The sequence below is a fragment of the Prunus avium genome, chromosome 1 (assembly GCF_965620075.1).
Source record: "Prunus avium chromosome 1, drPruAviu1.hap1.1, whole genome shotgun sequence".
NCBI classification, from domain to species: Eukaryota; Viridiplantae; Streptophyta; class Magnoliopsida; order Rosales; family Rosaceae; genus Prunus; species Prunus avium.
The window spans coordinates 53,918,488-53,937,773 of record NC_142284.1 but is presented as its reverse complement, the minus strand read 5'-3'; the positions used below and the strand labels follow the sequence as shown (position 1 = coordinate 53,937,773).

The window sequence follows — 19,286 nt, the reverse complement described above, 5'->3', positions numbered from 1 at the left end:
CCTTTAGGGGATTAGGCTTCTTTCCAAAATGGAAAAGAGAAAAGGACTGAACTTCATTGGATGATCTGGGAAAAAAAGTGAGACTTTGTGAGTTTGAGGAGAAAATAATGGCAATAAAACAAAAATTTGTTAATGTTTGAATAATTGGGTCACTTTAGCATCTCACAATAGTCATGGCATTGGTGTCTTATTTGACTATGACTAGTTCCTGAGGGGTATAACATAAATTAGCAAGTTAGGTAAGAGCTTGAAAATTTGCCTCAAGTTGCCTTCTCATATATGCATAGGCAATACCACTAAGTCATCTTAAGCCTTATTTACTCACAAGACTGACCAATTCTATGCTCTGAATGCCATCCACCAACCCTAGGGTTCTAATAGACCAGTTAATTTTAGGCAAGTCCTACAAGATAATTCATTGCATGGGTTTAGGCCTCTGTTTGATAGGTAGGTAGACTTGTGATACATCCAAAGCTTAAAGCAGTTCTGTGAAATCCTGAGAGCTTGAAGTCAGGATGTCGATGCTGTTTAACGGGTCGACGAAAACATGACTTTCTTAGTGTCTGCGTCTATTACTTAGATCCTCCTAACGCATTTAGTTCATCATCTTAACAGAAAAGGAACAAGAAATCCTTTGTTGAAATGTGGTGATTTGAGAACAAGTAATTGACTTGTCCATTTGTAGTTTCTGATGGTTGGAACCTCTATTCCATTATACCTTCATCTCTATCTTTTAACACCAATCTACTCCATGGAACTATAATTAGTGACTTTGAGCTTTGGATTTGGAAATGTCTTCTTTTGTTTTTGGGTAAATTAACTTGTTGGTGAGGTCTAAAAGCACTGTTATTTTATACCTCGATCCCCAAAATGTCACGCCAGTTCCTGAAGGTTTTCTGACATGAGGTTGGACAAAGTTATGCTAGACATTGTTTATTGGTGGTGTTTTGTTTGTGTAAGAAGTTTCAGTCCTCTTTTTGTTGCTTTTGAAGAGTTGACCCCATTTTTCCCTGCTATCAAAGTATAGTGTTTCGATATCAAACATATTAAACAACACAGTATGCACATGGGGTTGTCAAGGTTTTCATGTGACGATGAACTCCATTAATAATAAATAAAAAAATTTAGTTGTAGTGGCATAGAGAGCAGGCTCATTTTCCCTTCTCTTCATTGGCTCTAATTGGATTGGTGTAATTTTTTTTTTCCTTCCATCTCAAAATTATAATGCAAGTGAAGATTGGTTGTTTCTGTTTGAAAAGGATTTTCTGCACTAGAGTAGATTTAGTGGAGAGCTCAATGTTAATAACTCTTTCTTTAAAACAAAAAATTAACATTGGATGGGATTTTTAGGATGATGAGAAAGACTCCAGAAGTGCGTTATTTGTTGACAAATTGACTTGATACCACAAAAACAATGCAATTGGGATAAGGTGTCCCATCTTGGGCAATATTTAAATTTTGGATGCCGGCTTAATTTGGCTTGTTATTTGAACTATATACAACAAGAATTTCTGGTTAGGAATTGTAGGATCAGATGGTTATTCTCACTTGGCATCAAATAAGGGATCATCCACCAATTATTACAAATTTGTTGTAAGTTAAAAATAAAACTCTACATGCCAACCAGTCCGTAGTTCAGTAGTAAGAGTATTTATCTGTAGATCAGTGGTCTTAAATTTGAATTCCAATGACAGCTCCGCATTTCTCCTCCAAACATTGACAAAAGAAAAAACAAAAAAGAACCCTACATTCTACTCGGTTTGGTGGCAAATTGAACACAATTTTGGTACAAAGTAATAATTGGGCCTTGTGGATCCCAGCCTTTCTACAGTTTGTCGTCTGTGCCTTTTGTAGCCCTTTGCGCAGATAACACTTGCGAATCTTTGATTTAACCGTTGTACGAGCGTCAGGCCGATTCGTCACAAAAAAAGGGTCCTAAATTCTACCTTCTTTTCACAAAGCTGAATTGGTCATGAAAAAAAATTATAGTGACCAGAAAATTGTGGTCCAATCAAATGAATTGGTACTCATCAAATTGTATTTGGTTCGTCACCAGAAATCTCTACATGAACACATACCATCCTTGAAATGGTGAAACCTGTTTCGATCCCTCACAACTATTTCCCGATTATAAATCTTAGAGATGAACTTTGTAGCAGAGTGGCAATCATCGCAAACTCGCAAATTCTTCACTATCCGAATAGGAGTTCCCGGCGGCGTATTAAGGAGGGCAAATGCAATGGCCAACTTTTCACTGTGCCTATTCAAAGCATCTTCTTTATCTTCTTCATCAATATCTAGCAAAACCTCTGATGTAGTGGGAACATATCCAGCTCTCTTCATCTCCCTCCCCATCTCATCCACCATCTCGTAAATCTGTTTGTACTGCTTATGAGATTTATCTCCAGCCACAAATTCGTAAATTTTGTGATCTAGCTCGATCATAGTGCTCCCGGGGATCTTCTTCATCCCTCTCTTGTCCATCACCTCTCTAATCTTGGCTTTCTTCTCCCAATGCGTCATTTTTGCATATATGTTGGAAAGTAGAACATAGTTTGACTCTTGCATAGGTTCATTCCTGATTAACTGTTTGGTGATGCTCTCTCCAAGCTTGAGTTCGCCATGGGCACGGCAAGCGCTGATTAGTGTTCGCAAAACTATCGGGTTTGGCTCAATCGGCATTTTTTGAATGAACTCCAATGCCTCCTTGACAAGCCCGGCCCTGCATAACATATCCACCATGCATCCATAGTGTTCTATCTTAGGTACGATGTGAAATTTTTCTACCATTGAACTGAAGTAGCTCTTACCCTTTTCAACCAACCCGGAATGACTGCACGCAGAAAACAATCCTATGAAAGCAACATCATCTGGTGCTACTCCGGTTCCAATCATTTCCTCAAACAAAGACATGGCCTCCATTCCCCGGCCATGCATTGCCAGGCCATCAATCACAGAAGTCCATGAAACAATTGTTCTGCCACTCATGTTTCTGAACAATTTCAAAGCCTTCTCCACATCCCCGCATTTGGAAAACATGTCAATGAGTGCATTAGAAAGCTCCACAGTTTTCTGAATCCCTTCTTTGTCAATGTAAGACTCAACCCACTTCCCAAGCTCAAGTGCACCTAAATCCGTACACGCAGACAGAACCGAGACCATAGTAATCTCATCCGGCCTAACTCCCACCATCTGCATTTCCCTAAACAAGTCAACCGCATCTGTGGACCACCCCACACGCACATACCCTCCAATCATTGCGCTCCACGAAACAGAGTCCAGCTTGGGCATTTCATCAAACACCTTCCGAGCACTTTGAATCCCTCCACTACAACAACAATACATATGAACCGTAGTGTTACAGACATGAACATCATCGTCAAACCCGAATTTCACCACCGACCCATGAACCGACTTGCCCAAATTCAAGTCCCCAAGGCCGGCACAGGCCTTGAGGACAAAAGGGTACGTGAATTTATTAGGCAAAACAGCACCTTCAAGCATAACATTGTAAAAGCACAAAGCTTTATGCTTTCCATGACTAGTTTGAGCATAAGCTCTGATGATGGTATTGAAAAGAAACGAATCGTAGAGATGGGTATCGGCGTCTGGTGCAAATAAAAAGGAAGAGGCATAGTCAATGGCCTTGAGGTCGGAGGCCGTGGAGGTGAACTTGGTGAGGACCAGTGGGTTGTTTCGAAGACCCAATTTCAAAACGTGGCCGTGGAGTTGGGCAAGCTTTGGAACGGCGTCACAGGCTTGCAGGAGAGCTAAGCAGCTCTGCTCTGCTTCTCTTTTGTTGGCGGCGATGGCGGTGGTTTTGAGTGCAGGGACGATGAGCTTGCTTCTTTTGATGGCGTGGTATTGCATTTCAAAGCGCCAACGGTTAACGGCAAATCAAACGAATATAACAAAAAGGTTGTCGAAGAAAAACGACAATGAAATCGTCGCCGTTCGCCCACGTCAAGCACTTTCCGCTTTTCCACGTGGCAGGTCGAATTTCTGGCCACGTCACCTCTTCGTCTACCTCCCAACTTTCTGGTACGTTTTACAGTTGACAGAGAAATCAATAACGTCACTTTAGAATTTGATTTGCTTTGTAGAAGAATGAGAAAAGCGTCGTCAATCTCAGCGCTTTTGTTTCTAGGGTTTGTTCGAAGCCCAAGCTCCAAGCTCCGCTTCAATGCGCTTCGTTCTTACTGTGATCGAACCTCGCCTTCCTCGATTAAAGTTCCAGGTCCTCTCTCTCTCTCTCTCTCTCTCTAGAAATTCGATTTGGATTATGTATTTATGATACAAGATTTGTGCTTCAGGGCCACTAACGCAGTACAATAGCCTCGTCGAGCAAGGGAAGCTACAGCATGATCCAAACCAAGAAGCGGTTGCTTTTCAATTGGAGAAGTTGCTTGGGAGATTAGAGCAGTATGAGAAAGAAATGGCGGAATATCATGTGAATATTTCCTTGATTTTCAGCTCCTACACCGCATTCAAAGTTGGAACTTTGAGAATTTGTCTGAAAATTTGGATTCTTCACATTTTGCAGGAAAGTCTTGCGAAATGGTCGAAGGAGAGAGAAAACGAGCGACGCAAGCTTTTAATGGAGGAAGCTGAGAGTCAGCAGAAAGATGATGTATGGACATCAGTCACCAACCAACGCAATAAGTTTGTTCAAAGATGGCTTTCCCGGTAAGCCACACCACAGCTTTTAGAAAAAGCTTACAGATTTTCTGTTCCTTTTTTTCTGTGTATCAATGGTAAGATTTTGTTTGGTTCAGGAAAAAACCAGAGAATGTAGAACCTGGAGTTGGGAAATGGGTTTCGTATCTTAATCGAGAGAGGAAGTTAGATTCAGTAGTTGGTCGCCGCCCAACTGCTCCTCCAGCTCCTAAAGGATTGTATATTTATGGCAATGTTGGAAGCGGTATGTTGCTGCATTCGTGTATGTGTTTTATCTGTAAGCAAAGCAAATGTGTGCCATCCTGAATCGAAATTTGGTACTTCTATTCAGGAAAGACAATGCTTATGGACATGTTTTATAGTGCCACTGAAGGAATTGTTAAGCATCGAAAAAGATATCACTTCCATGAGGTGAGCTTTTGATTGTGATTTGACAAGTTTTGGATAACAGTTACTGCTCATTCTCATATAGACAAGTGTTTGTTGATCCTTGAAAGACATGGATTGACTTCCCTCCAAGTTGACCATTGATAATGTAAGTTATACTGAAATATATTTATTTGCAGGCTATGTTAAAGATTAATGAACAAATGCATCAGATTTGGAAAAATCAAGTGGAGGAAAAGTCTTTGCATTCAAGCCTTTCGAATTGGGTAATGAATCTTCCCTTTGATTCAAGGGTAAAGGAGTGGGTGGCTGCAGAAGAGAGATATAAACAAGAGGTTCAGATGAAAAACATCCTTCCAGCTGTAGCAGACAAGTTCATCATAGACTGGCAGGCAGATCAAAAGGGTGGTAGCATTCTTTGTTTCGACGAGATACAGGTCAGGTTAATGTGTGCTAAAAGAGTTTTCTTTTGATACTATGAGTCTAGCATCATCATGAGTATAACGTGAAAATACTGTCACTTTATCAAGGACACATGTATAATCTACGTTGTAACTTATTCAACTATTAGCAATTAAACGGACCTAGTATTTGGTATTTGACATCCAGCATGACAATAAGCTCCTATTCCATAACTTATAAATGGTAAAGGGGAGAGACCATAATTTGTTACTGGGAGTATTCATTTATTCAGAATTGCTCCTTTTTTCTCCTACAGTACACTGAGGGAAGGGAGGACCAGCTCAGATACTTTGTTGCTCATTTTGTGACTTGGAATTTCTTTCCTTCTATTACAGACTGTTGATGTATTTGCTATTGTGGCCTTATCTGGAATTGTTAGCAGATTGTTAAGCAATGGAACTGTTCTTGTAGCCACGAGTAATCGAGCACCCAAGGACCTAAATCAGGTATACATGTGTGTTTCAAATCTGAGAAAAACCCTCAATATTCCCTGCCACCTTATTTCTCAAACACATATTGGCATTTTGCAACATATCTAGTTCATCAGTTTCAGCTATTCATGTAACTTCTTGACGAAGCTGACCTAAGCTCAATACCTTGTTAACTCTTTATTTGGTGACTTGATTGACTGTTATGCTGATAAGAATATTTCATCTTCCTTTTTTTTTTTTTTTTTTAAAAATAAATTTTCTGGAAGAGTTTCTGGAGTTTATAGCAAACTGCATTGCCCTAACTTTACTTTTTCTTTTGGAAACAAAATACCTCATTCAGGATGGTATGCAACGGGAGATCTTCCAAAAGTTTGTTAACAAAATGGGTGAGCACTGCGAGAATGTTCTGATTGGAAGTGAGATTGATTATCGTCGTGTTTTAGCTCAAAGTCAAAGATCTATGGGCCAGGTAAGCATGAAGCATTTTCACTTAATTCTTTCCTCTATTTGCAAATACATGCGAAGTATTACTTCTAATTCCTTGCACAAGTGCCTCAACAACAGCTTCATATATGAATGCAGTATGTCGAGGTAGTCATTCTTTACTGGTTCTTCATATATTTGATGGATATACTATAGTGGCCCATCACTATATTCACAATACTGAATTTTACTTTATATTTAAGAAGTTAGTTAAACAAAATTTGCGATTTGGAGTATTTGTTTCTATCTGGTAGTTACAAGTTTCTTTGTAAAAAACTCTGGCGGTTTAAACTTTACCATCTTTAACATACAGGTTCACTACTTCTGGCCTTCAGACAGCATTGCTCTGGAGAAATTTGAGAAGAAGTGGCATGAAGTCACAAACCAAGTAGGAGGGCAAATCACCTCGAGTACTATTCGAGTGATGTTCGGAAGGTACTTTTAAAATTTGAATATTACCTTTGGATCATATTCCATTATATAGTTTAAAAGATACTTGGTTCATAAATCAGAACACTGGAGGTTCCAGAAAGCTCAAATGGAGTGGCACGGTTCACATTTGAGTATCTATGTGGTCGGCCGGTATTACACTCGCCTTTGTCTGTGTTTGTGATTTTTGTGTTATATTTTTTCATCCATTCTTATGTCTGATGATTGCTTCAATTTTTCTTTCTGCTTTTGTTCATTGACTTTAGGTAGGCGCAGCCGATTACATTGCAGTAGCAGAGAACTATCACACTGTCTTTATATCTGGCATTCCAATGATGAGTATGCGTATCCGTGATAAGGTACTACGGCAATTTTTCACCACTTTAAACATTTGCTCCCCTTTGCCCAGGTTATTGCAAATTTGATACTTCCATTTTCAAAAGAATAAGCTAAAAACACATTAAGGGGGAAAAAAAGAAGAGAGAGGAGAGGGGGTCGGGGGCGGGCACGGGGTGGGTGGGGAGAGAGAAAGAGAGATAACAATCACTGATGCCACAGTTAAGTAGTCATCATGTCCCAAGCCGATGAAAGATAACGGGATTGACATGCACATATATACATGCTAATATATGCATGTATGAAAACTATATGTCGCGGTCAATTATGTATCTATTGTATCCTTATATGCACTTATTTAAACGAAGTTTTTTTTCCAACTTTTCAGGCACGCCGATTTATTACCCTCGTTGATGAATTATACAATCATCATTGCCGTCTATTTTGTTCTGCAGCTTCTTCTATTGACGAATTATTTCAAGGAACTGAAGAGGGTGCACTTTTTGATTTGGAGAGGTGAGTGTTTAAGTAGTTTTCAAAATAACTACTATTATTAAGAAAAGGCTTTTAGTCAGCCATGATCTCAATGCTTTGAGATTCATCATTCTAGGCCAGGACATGCAGCTGATTGCTTTGTTTCTGACTTGCATTCCTTCATGTATTGCATACCCTCAAATAGATGCATGCATAATTTACTTTGTGCTGCTTCCACAATAAATTTTTATTGCATTTGTGCAAATTTAGCAGTGGTTGGGGAGACAGTCATCAAACTATTAGCTGAGAGTTTAGAGCACAACATGTAGGAAATATAATTGCCTCAGATACAGTCTTGTAACAATTGTACAGCCAAGGGCTTAAGGAGATGTATTTGCTGAGCAGAGCTAGCAATGACTGACTATAGGATTCTCTTAGTATTGTCATGTTCTAAACATGCGACATTAAGAGCATGTGTACTTGTTTGCTTTCAGTTTCCAGTTTGAAACAGAGACAGAGGGTTCAAAGCTTCGACGCGATGTTTTAGCAGAAGGGAGTGTGAGCTCAGGAGGTGCCCCAACCGGCATAGTATCCATGTTATCTGGTCAAGAAGAGATGTTTGCTTTCCGCCGAGCAGTAAGTGGTGCTCTGTTTCTTTAGGACATTTGTTTCTGATTGCTCTCTCATTTGGCACTCTGTATAAAAAGTTTCAGTTAAGGTGGTGCAATAGCTATATGATTTCGGAAAAGAAACTTCGGATCTTTCTTTTGATCTGTTTTCTTGTGGTTACTGAAGACTTCAAATGCATAACTCTCTTCCCTAGTGATTTCTGACCAGATAGTTTGGTCAAACATGTTAATGATGAATGATATTCTTTTCCTGTATGTTGAATGGATGAGCTTTCTGTGTAGGTATCACGCTTGATTGAAATGCAGACACCTGTATACTTGGAGGGGGTCCATAGCCTTCATCCTTATTTCCAGAGACAACGCCAAGAATTCGAAAATATTTCTGCAGGAAACATACAGCCTCAGTTATCATTCTAAGCAGCAGAATTGTTGTAACAACATTACTCCTTCCTGTTCATTTATGATTTTTCATTCTTTTGTATCTCCTTGTGGCTATAAGAAGCCAAGCCCCCATAAAAGAAAATTATAACAAGCCTGAATTTTCCATTACATGACATTGAATACAACTGTTGTAAGATTATTTCAATAAAAAATTGCTTGTTATTCTTTATTTCTTATCTGCAATTTCTAGCACGATGACATATTTGTAGTTGTTTGACTTGCTCAACGCCTAAACTGTATAGTTGACCCTTCTGAATGTTGCCCTTTTTTTTGGGGGGGGGGGGGGGGTCAAATTTGATAAAAGTGACCGGATTTTGCTTGCATAAGGAATGAGGTATAATTCCACATGAGGAACTTAGTTGCTTTTTGGGTTCTTGGACACTTCTCATGCACATTTTTTGAATACAAGCGATAGTCTAAACTACAAGGGGAGGGTAGTTTCTCCCACACACACTATCAAGGTGCCATGGAGATTCGAACTTGAGACCACTGATATGCAAGTCAATGCCATTCTCAACTGTACATTATTTACACCGACTCTACATAAAATTGATTAATAAATAAATAATTTTTTTGGCTTGATCCTCTTCAGTTCAGTTTGTTGGTGGTGATGTCATAGGCAAAATGGAGCTTGAAGTCTTAAGGTTGCTGACTGCTAAAAGAGATAAGTTTCTAAGTGGCCCTTCCAAATTTGCACGTGGAAGTCATTGATGCAGATTGATAACCGATATCATCTTTGACCTTCTGCATACAAAAATTAAAATATCAAAGTAAATGACTAGGGGTTATACATGCTTCTCATGAGAGATAACAATTATGCCACTAACTTTTATTTGGTGATATTCTGTGATGAACTGATTAATTTAAGCCTATAATCACTTCGGCTAGCTAGGCATGCTTGGGATCTTGTGGTGTTACCTATTATTATGCAGTAGCTCAAGCATGACAAAAGAAGAGCATGCATCAGAAAGTTGATTAGTGGGCATATACCAGAAGTTGATTTAAGCATTCAGATTATTTCAAAGTTGCTATAGTGGACATGTAGATCCACATCAACCCACTCATCACTTATGATACAGTTGTTGAAGTCTTATTTGGTACGAAAACATAGAAACATCATCAAATGCAACACTAAAAAATATTGTGTAGAATTCATTATTTTGGAAGGAGATAATCTCAGCAGGCTATTCCCAGGAACATCCCTAAATTGGGCTGGTTTTCAGCTGGACTCCTTGCACTTACTTGGAATAGTAACTGCCCTCATTGAAGTAAATGTACCACTCGATGAGTTATGATCACTGAATAAAATCTGGTATTTTCATGTACTCTATATTGAATATGATTGAAAAAATGTTAGTTGACAAAGGATATAACTAAGCACATTCTGTTTTGTTCACGACCCTTGTTTTGTCATTCAGACTTAGACTCAGTGGAGGATCCATTTTGGAGAAGGTCATGTGGCTAAAATGGATACATCCCACTCATAGGTCAAAGTGGGAACTGCATGCCAAGTGAGCATAATGGGCAAGTCAGATTGGGAATTGCAATTGCATTTTTGTATGGGTTGTGTGATATTTTATGGGTTACAATCACGAACTACTGATTTGAATGGAACAAAAAGTAGTCTGACCAGAAATTAATCTTAACAAATCAGAGATAGGAATCGTTATTTTGCACTTCGAAAATAATTTCTTGAACTCCTAACATAAGAATGTGCCAAATTACTAAGAGTCTTTCTATTTAAATCTCGTACTTCTCTTTCTTCACCCCATATTCTAGTTCACCCCATATTCTAGTTCACCCATATCTTCCCTACTAAGTAAACCCTACTATCTTCCCAAACTAACCCTAAATACACACCCAAAAAAAAAAAACAATAAAAAAAACTCATCAACCTTACTACCCACACCCTACACCTGAATCCTAAGATCTTCAAGTCCATCTTGCAGTTTCATACCAGAGTTTTGAAGGCATTATTGCATCATTATTCTTTTTTACCCGAATTTTTTTAATTTTTTTTTTTTTGTATAACAAGTTCTATAATTTTTCAATGTAACATAGTGTGATAAATAATTTACAAATAATAGCTTACAAGTGTAGTCGTTCTTCATCAAGAATTTTGTTCTGCTCTGGAAAACGGATCTGGCATATGGTATTTTGATGTATATTTTCTTATTATATATATGTTGTACATGGATGCAGTAAACACTACGTTTATATTATTGAGGGCATTATGTCAATTTAGGAGATAAATAAAAACAAAAAGCACAAGTGTTGGGCCGTAGGCATGGAAGAAATCTGTTAATAAAAAAAAGAGAGGGAGAGAGAGTTGAGGAAGGAACTCAAAGCCAGGGGAATTCGTGATATCCACTCTTTCCCTATCCACTTATATATTACTCTCACAATTCCAATTTAGGGTTTGTGAAGAAAAGATGAGAGTGTAGTAAGTTTCTTGGATTGAAAGATGAGTAATTTGGCAATAAGGTGCAGAGGGATTTATGTTTTTCTAAAACTTAATATGAAGAGTGGTGGCGTGTGTGGGGGTGTGTGTAGATGTACTAGGGTTAAATATTAAGTTGGATGACCTTTTTTGTCCTTTTACACAATAATAAAACTTAAGAGCTTAATGATTTAAGTATTGGGATAAACAAAGAAAAGTGTGTTTAAATAGAAAAACTCAATTACTCAACCAAAATCCTGGTCTAAGGGATCAATGCTATATATACTACATTTTCTGACTAAATGTAATATACAAGTGTGTTATGTTTTGTTTACTAGAGATGTGATCAACAATATAATTTGTAGATATGATCAAAAACTCTGGATGCCATGAAGAATGAGGGCAAGCATGTGGGATGTATCCTTCATCAAAACTCTGCTTTATCATTTTATTGAAGACTGCTTATTATTACAAACATAACTTAATCGTTGAAAATTGGTGTACAGAGGAAGATAGCATCAATTAACTTCTGAGGTTACAATATTAATTTCTATATATCCTTCTAAACTTCAGTTTAGTTCAGTTCAATCTGAACTACAAAAAAACAAACAACCATAGACCCCTTGATAATTAATACTCTTCATCCAGCAGTTGATCATCATATTTGGTTCAGCTCATTTCATATCCTGCAGGAACCATCAACAATATTCATTATTATTATTATTATTATTATATAGACATAAAACAGATTATTTATAGAAAACTTATAAGAGAGTAAGAGAGAGATATAGATAAGTACTGGATATATTCAACATTGATTTTTGTTGAAGGAGAACGTGAGATGGCTGCAAAAGCATCAGTTGACATGGCTATGGTAGAAGGGCAAGGTGATCTTCGGCAAAGATCGACCACCTTCACGTCCACAGTAGCACCACCCTTGCAAGGCTTTTTATGGCCACTCAGGCACCTCAGTCTATACCGCCTTCCGCAGGCGGCACCATTGTCCCATAACCCTTCACTCACCGCCACAAACAGGTTCCCCGGAGGGAACTGGTCTTGCTGGTTTCCGAAGCACCCTGTAGCTGCACAAAAATTACACTTCATCATGTATGTGGCACAAAGAAGAGAAGACAAGAGGCTGACACGCTAGTATATGTTGTCGAACTGTGAATTTTAGGGAATCAAAATGTTATTTAAATGTATCACGTACGGTCAGCATAACATTTCAGATATTTGGTAAGAGATTATAGTTGTGTTTACATACGTACTGGAAGGAAAAAAAAAACTTATGTTTCTCAAGTTCCATAACTTATTTTATGTACTCACGTATATAAGGAGGACGATAAGAAGTTGCCGTGCCGATATCACCCAAAACTAGCTTTGCTTCTCTGCACAATAAGCTTAACACTATGGACAAGACTAGGAGCCTCATGATCACAGTAAGTGAAAGCACAATCTAAGTTTGTGCTTATTGTAAGAAGTTCTATATATGTGTACGCATTTGTTTTGGAGCAATGGGGGCATGGCTATATATATAGTAGCAATGAGGCTCTCTCTCTCTCTCTCTCTCTCTCTCTCTCTCTCTCTCTCTCTCTCTCTCTCTCTCTCTCTCTCTCTCAAGATTCTTTTTTGGCCTCCATAACTACTTTTGAAACAATTGTTCTACAAAAGAATAAGAATCATGTGGTGGCTGATTGGAAATTCAAGTCAAAGTTCCTTCTAGATCAGCCTTTAAAATTGTCATGGGGTTCTTGCAAGAGAAGGGGGGATATCTTAGAAATGATAAGAAGTGGAAGTCGCATCACTCAAAGGTTTTTTTTATTTTTTATACACATAAAGTAATGAGAATGCAACTTTTCGAACAAACGTGTAAGAAGCGCACTTTAGAAATTTAAATTTCTCGTTGTACCAAATTGCCAACCAATTGTGTTAAAGTTTGCCTCCAAATGATCTGCTACCAAGTATTATTGAGAGGGTCAGTTGTTCACATGAACTGTGGGGTTTTAAGCTGGATTTTATCATGTGCTACCTATAAAAAAAGTTGACAAAAAGAAAAAGGATGAGGGGAAGCAAAAAGGCTAGAGAGCTGGATAAAGCAAAGCTGGTAGTACGTAATTAACCAATCGATTATGCCATGAGGCTCTCCTTAATTGGTGGAATGTGTTAATCTGAAATGTACCACTCAGTATAATTAGTCCTGTGTGTAAACGCAAATTGGAGAGATAAGTTTAAATCTTTTGAAAACAAGAGGTTTGGTTTTGGGTAATCTTAAAAAATTGTAGCCAACTTCAATTAGTTCCAGTGGAATGAGCCATGAAACTTGAAAGTCTTGCTATATCTGCAAAGGCTTGTTATGGTTCCAATTTTATCAGATGTCCCAAAAGGTACAAAACGTGCGTGGTTAATTTTAAAATGGTGCTTTGTTGCGTGGAGTTGGAATTACACACGGCCTAACTCAGTCAAAAGTGTTTCTATGTTTCTGGGTCGTAAAAGCGTTTTTCAGAGAAGCATATTCCTATAAAACCTTAAAATTCAACATGCATTTATGAGTAGAAGTTCTTCTTAAAGAAGCAATCACATACGAGCCTAATTGAGATTATTTTGGGTTTAACCTATACATAGAAGAGTCCAATCCAAAGGAAACGTTTGGGCCTCGGGTTGGCTAAGCACTGTATCTGGATCTGAACATGATCCAATTGTAAAGAGGAACCCAGTAAGAATAGCTTACAAGAGAACAAGCCCGTCAAGTTAGCCTGTGAGCTACTCAGCCCTGTCAAGTTTTGGATCAAATGAGAAATTTTTTGCTGCTTGCAATTTCTCTGACCAGTTTGCATGCCTCCATCTATATTTTTATCAAACAGTTTATTCACATAAAAATAAAATTGAAGTTTCAGTGCACAAAACAAGGGAACACAAAACGATATGTTTGAACTTTGAAGTAGTGGTGAAACAAAGTGGACAATTTGGTGCCTTGTGATAAATCTCATGCTACCATTTGACAAGTTGTAGTTGTTGTGACAGGCCGGCTACATAAAACTAGAATGAATTCTATAAGAATATGCTAACTCAAATCTGTACGCACAAGATACAAACTTTTAAAAGGTTTCCAGAACCAATCACATCTCTAACTGTATCCAGCAATCAAAAAAGAAAGGGAACTCTAGATGGATCCTTATAGGGAGAGTTAGGGTTTTTATTATTTCAAGCTTAAAAACTCAATGCAGCTAAAACTATATGCAAGAGGCAATAATGTCAAAAGACAAATGAAGTAGGTGAAAGTCTTCCCTCTAAATTCCAATGTTGTATACAATAGTAATCTCACAATGATTGATCATGTGACCAATATGTGTTTTGCTCGATGTGAGAGACCCGTTGTATAGCAATTGATTATGTCACCAACATGTGTTTTGTTACATAATTACAAGAATCAGCATCATATTGACAACCGATAGAGGAAATATCATCAAATGAAAATATAAACCAAGCTTCATTATCACTAGCTTTTTGGGGGAAAAACAATACCTACGTACCTTGTTTGTTTCCACTAGGCACTAGCTTTGGATTCTTCAGCAAAATGGTCATGACATTTGGCTTATTTGGCATCAAATAGAAATTAGCAATTTTTAGAATAGTAATACTACTTTTACGGTATTGGTTGAAGCATCCCAATCTCACAACAGTAATTTCAAATACTTAAAAGGAAAAATAAGAAGTATTTATAAAATTTAAAAAAAAAAAAGAAAAAAAAAAAGAATTTCCATTGTAACACAAACCTAATATTCAGCCTATGCTCTAACATGAAGTAAACACTTACAATTTTTACAGAAGTAATAGGCTGAGTGTATGAAACGACTTATGCTGAGCCCAAGATTTCTCTGTTAAAGCCATCAGATCTGTCCCAAACTAAATATAGGAAATATTATTTAGCCAAGCTAAATATAGGAGATACTATTTTTTTTATAACTATTTAGCCAAACAAATATATAGGAGATATTTTCGAATCTTTGCTAGAACTAAAATGGGATTGACTGACTTAACACGCAAAATAGTAAAATGGGAATGTCTAGCAAAAAAAATTTAGTCCAAGCGATTGAGTGAGGGATGTTTACACAAATATTCATTGGGTGTCTGGGGTTTCGAAACCTCTGTCCACATGAGTGGAGGTGGAAGAACTCAACCAACTGAGCTATACCACATTGGCTACATTTTTTTTTATAGTATAAGCGATAGTCTAAACTACATGAGTATGATGTTTGTCACACAAACATTACTACGATGCCATGGGTGTTCAAACTTGAGACTATTAGTCTACAAATCAAAGTCTTTTTTCCACTCGGCTAAACCCCATTGATAATTTATAATGAAATTCACTATTTTCATAATGATAAGATTTTAATCTATCTTCTTTTTATTTTACAATTTTATCATATCTTCCAACATATATATCATATCTTTATATTGTGAATGGACCATGGTAAAGTGAAAAGTAAAAGCAGATATTAAAGAATGAAAAAAAAGAAAAAGGTTAGGTTTAGATTTGTAACATTTTCTGTACTATGCATTTTTTTTAAATGAAGATTTTCTGTATTATACTTTGTTTGGCTAGATTTCATTTATTAAAAATAAAAAAAAAAGCAAAAAAGAACAAAATAAAGAGTCAAATCCTCGAGCGACCAAAACGCGACCTTTGCTTAGAAAGGCAGGGTGGGTTCAGTGGCACCAGTGGCTTTATACTTGCGTTACTAACCTGGACTCAAAACCTAACTCTATTCCCTTCCCTCCCCTTCACCCACCTCAAGAGACACCAAACCAACGCCAAACTAAGCAATGCCTATTTAAACTTACGCAGAGAGAGAGAGAGAGAGCGCGGCTGAGTGTGTTTGCGAGAAAACAGAGAGAGAGATTCACCTACCTCTCCTCTCTCTCTTGTTAGGTTTTCCCTTTTGGGATTTTCAGATTTTCATTTCCTTTCTCGCAGCCCTTTCTCTTTCGTTTTCATCGCCTCCTTTTCTAATCAGAACAAAACCCAAATTTGGTAGCCACCCAATTTTTTCGATTTTTAATAAATAATTTTTTATAGTCTCCGCTCTTTGTTCCTTCCCCATACCCATCTATTAAAAATGGATTCTTTGAAGACCCATTTGCCCAAAATCGAACCTTTGCCTCTCATGCACTGTGAATCCGCTTGAAAACGTGAAAAGAAATGGACTTGGCTGTCCACTAAACCCTAGAAGAAAGCGTATTCATTAGGTTCTGATCAATGGGTAGGAAGCAAATTCAACTTTTCGATGATAAGAGTGATGGGTTTTTCTCTGTTTGCAATTTGGGATTTCAATGGAGCCCCCAAGAGGGGGCTTATCATCCTGGAGGCTTATTTGCTAGCGTTAGCCAAGTGGGAATGGGGTTTGGTGTCTCAGCAGACCCTCCGAATCCACGCGGGAATGGCGGGGTGAAGCTTCCATATGCCGACCTGTACATGAAGTATGTGGAGGGCATTAAGAATTTTGGGCTTCAGGAAGAGAAGGGAGAGGTGAAGAAGAAGAAAGGTGGTCTTAAATTGAAAGTTAAGATTGCAAACCCTTCACTTAGGAGGTTGATAAGTGGTGCAATAGCTGGGGCGGTGTCACGGACAGCTGTGGCGCCATTAGAGACCATAAGGACGCATTTGATGGTTGGGAGTAGTGGGAATTCTACTACTGAGGTGTTCAACAATATAATGAAGACTGATGGGTGGAAGGGACTGTTTAGGGGAAATCTTGTCAATGTTATTCGGGTTGCACCGAGCAAGGCAATAGAGGTAGGAATATTTCTTTTGTATCAACTTGTTTTAGGTGAATATTATGTTGCATTTAGACATGTTTTCAACTTGTTTCATTTTCCTTATTTTCACTGTTTGTCAAATTGGTGATGTTAGTATGGTTAATACTTTGACTTGTTCTAGTTTTTGGCGTAATTGATGTATTAGTGACAAGCTTATTTGATTTAGACATCAGTTATGTTGATTGTTAGCATTGCTTATAATTTATAAAGTAGTAATCCCTTTTTGTTTATTATCTGCAACTATGAACTACGTTTGCTTGATGTCATGCCCTTTGTCTCTCTGCTCATACCAGTTGGCCCAATAAATGGTCTTTGGATCCAATTTGTTTTCCCCATTGGGTTATAGTATGTAATTATTTCCTGTGATGTGATGTGGCTTTTAGTTGCACATAGTTTAGGTGAGCTGATGCTTTTCATTCTAGACAATTTACTCTTGCAGTGGGATTGTCAAATGATCAGTGAGATACTTTAAGGTGTCATAGTCAACGAAAAATATGCCTGATCATTTATCATGTCATCATACACCTTTGCTTAATCATTGAAATCATTATAAATTCTTGACTCTCCGATCCAGTAAACTGGACAATTTGTGGCATCACTCATTACTCAGAACATGAAGGATGAACCTTGAGTAGATTGGAGAAATTGAGTTGGTTTCATGGTGCTCTTCCTTAGTTATAGCATAGGAAATGTTGCTGCAAATTTCTGATATGATGTGAAATCTTTTCTTCCTGTTATGGACTTTAGTTATATCATCTGTCATCATTGAGGAGACACAATATAATGCTTGAGGAGATGGCCTTTCTAGCTTCTGTTCAAATTCCAGAAAAAATGAAGCTTGCTTCATGCAGTACAATGACTTATTTATGATGTACCATCCTAAGTAGGTTTCAATTACCCCCAGTCTGTTTTTTCCGGGATCAAGAATTAATTTGCCTACAGTATACAGAAACAAAGAATTGAGTGTATTATAGCTGTTGTGTTAGGTGTGTACTTGTTATGTAAATTCAAATTTGGGAAGCTAAACAATTGGAACTTTATATACATGATTTCCGTTACAAGATTGTAAGGATTTCAATTCTGATCTTTTAATTGGTTTGGTATTTAAACTTCTGCTACATTTTTGGCAGCTGTTTGCTTATGATACGGTTAACAAGCGCTTGTCACCGAAACCTGGAGAGCAGCCCAAACTTCCAATTCCTGCCTCGTTAATTGCAGGTGCCTGTGCTGGAGTAAGCTCGACAATTTGCACGTACCCCCTGGAGTTACTGAAGACCCGGTTAACCATTCAGGTATTTTAAGGATTAGCAGTAGTGTGTTCCTTTCTTTAGTATGTATTTAGTAATCACACAGTAGCGTTGTTAAATCTGCAGAGGGGCGTTTATGATGGCCTTCTTGATGCATTCTTAAAAATAGTGCGAGAAGAGGGACCTGGAGAACTCTACAGAGGTCTTGCCCCTAGTCTTATTGGAGTAATTCCATATGCTGCCACCAATTACTTTGCTTATGACACATTGCGGAAAGCGTATCGCAAGTTTCTCAAGCAGGAGAATATTGGCAACATTGAAACCCTTTTAATTGGATCAGCAGCCGGTGCTATTTCAAGTACTGCAACTTTCCCACTCGAGGTGGCACGCAAACATATGCAGGTGGGAGCCCTGGGTGGAAGGCAGTATATGAATGTGCTTCACGCCCTCGCAAGCATACTTGAACATGAAGGGGTTCAGGGTTTATACAGAGGGCTAGGGCCTAGCTGCATGAAGTTGGTGCCTGCAGCAGGGATTTCTTTCATGTGCTACGAAGCATGCAAGAGGATACTGGTAGAGGACAAAGAGGAAGCGTAGAAGACTCGAATGAGAAATAAATTTAAGTTTTATACTGCATTTTGGTAGTAGCAGAGAGGAAAGAAACGGGATAGCTTTTCTTTTGACACGGGCTTACTTGCCCTTTCTCTTTTTGATTGCTGGATAATTTTTTTGTTCCTTTTCATTTTGTGACTCAGTTGAGGGAGCCTTGTTTTTCTTGAGGTTAGAATTTATGTTCTGGAGGATTAATTTAAATGCCATTGAGTTTTCTTGTCATGGAAGGAATAAGCAGAGATCAATCTCAATATTGTGTGGCTTGATATGTCATATGTGGCTCCAAAGGTATACACTTTGTACACAAGAATCTCTTGTAGGTCACCATTTAGTTTATTGATTTGGAGATTCATTCCTGCTTGCTTACTAGAATGTTTCTTATAGATTCTACCCTTTCGTTTTGTGATAACTCCTCAAG

The 19,286-nt window shown here is 37.9% G+C and overlaps 3 protein-coding genes and 1 pseudogene across 3 annotated transcripts; 2 read left to right on the top strand and 2 right to left on the bottom strand.

The window, feature by feature from the left end:
• Positions 1-1,634: 1,634 nt before the first annotated feature.
• LOC110768252 (pentatricopeptide repeat-containing protein At4g21065 pseudogene) lies at positions 1,635-3,870 on the bottom strand (annotated as a pseudogene).
• A 187-nt stretch (positions 3,871-4,057) lies between these two features.
• On the top strand, positions 4,058-8,923 carry LOC110768251 (AFG1-like ATPase family protein). The gene is made up of 14 exons (XM_021971955.2): positions 4,058-4,237; positions 4,314-4,450; positions 4,544-4,686; positions 4,776-4,921; positions 5,009-5,088; positions 5,244-5,501; positions 5,862-5,972; positions 6,298-6,426; positions 6,754-6,875; positions 6,953-7,022; positions 7,136-7,228; positions 7,594-7,721; positions 8,174-8,315; positions 8,591-8,923. The coding sequence occupies exons 1-14, from the start codon at positions 4,108-4,110 to the stop codon at positions 8,723-8,725; spliced, it is 1,824 nt and encodes a 607-aa protein (XP_021827647.1). The 5' UTR covers positions 4,058-4,107; the 3' UTR covers positions 8,726-8,923.
• A 2,689-nt stretch (positions 8,924-11,612) lies between these two features.
• LOC110768253 (EG45-like domain containing protein) lies at positions 11,613-12,709 on the bottom strand. Its single transcript, XM_021971957.2, has 3 exons — positions 12,516-12,709; positions 11,989-12,271; positions 11,613-11,875 (listed from the first exon to the last, which is right to left on the bottom strand). Exons 1-3 carry the CDS (start codon positions 12,619-12,621, stop codon positions 11,869-11,871), a joined length of 396 nt encoding a protein of 131 aa, XP_021827649.1. The 5' UTR covers positions 12,622-12,709; the 3' UTR covers positions 11,613-11,868.
• A 3,198-nt stretch (positions 12,710-15,907) lies between these two features.
• SHS1 (Mitochondrial substrate carrier family protein) lies at positions 15,908-19,090 on the top strand. The gene is made up of 3 exons (XM_021971954.2): positions 15,908-16,986; positions 18,140-18,301; positions 18,383-19,090. Exons 1-3 carry the CDS (start codon positions 16,450-16,452, stop codon positions 18,851-18,853), a joined length of 1,170 nt encoding a protein of 389 aa, XP_021827646.1. The 5' UTR covers positions 15,908-16,449; the 3' UTR covers positions 18,854-19,090.
• Positions 19,091-19,286: the final 196 nt, after the last annotated feature.

Bases quoted from the DNA above. Each gene is read 5' to 3' on its own strand.
- LOC110768253 (XM_021971957.2), bottom strand. From the start codon at position 12,621: ATGAGGCTCCTAGTCTTGTCCATAGTGTTAAGCTTATTGTGCAGAGAA. The intron at 12,272-12,515 runs GTGAGTACATAA...ATTTTTGTGCAG, and splicing joins TTATCGTCCTCCTTATATAC to CTACAGGGTGCTTCGGAAAC.
- SHS1 (XM_021971954.2), top strand. From the start codon at position 16,450: ATGGGTAGGAAGCAAATTCAACTTTTCGATGATAAGAGTGATGGGTTT. The intron at 16,987-18,139 runs GTAGGAATATTT...CATTTTTGGCAG, and splicing joins CACCGAGCAAGGCAATAGAG to CTGTTTGCTTATGATACGGT. The intron at 18,302-18,382 runs GTATTTTAAGGA...TTAAATCTGCAG, and splicing joins AGACCCGGTTAACCATTCAG to AGGGGCGTTTATGATGGCCT.
- LOC110768251 (XM_021971955.2), top strand. From the start codon at position 4,108: ATGAGAAAAGCGTCGTCAATCTCAGCGCTTTTGTTTCTAGGGTTTGTT. The intron at 5,502-5,861 runs GTCAGGTTAATG...CTTCTATTACAG, and splicing joins TTTGTTTCGACGAGATACAG to ACTGTTGATGTATTTGCTAT. The intron at 6,876-6,952 runs GTACTTTTAAAA...TTCATAAATCAG, and splicing joins ATTCGAGTGATGTTCGGAAG to AACACTGGAGGTTCCAGAAA.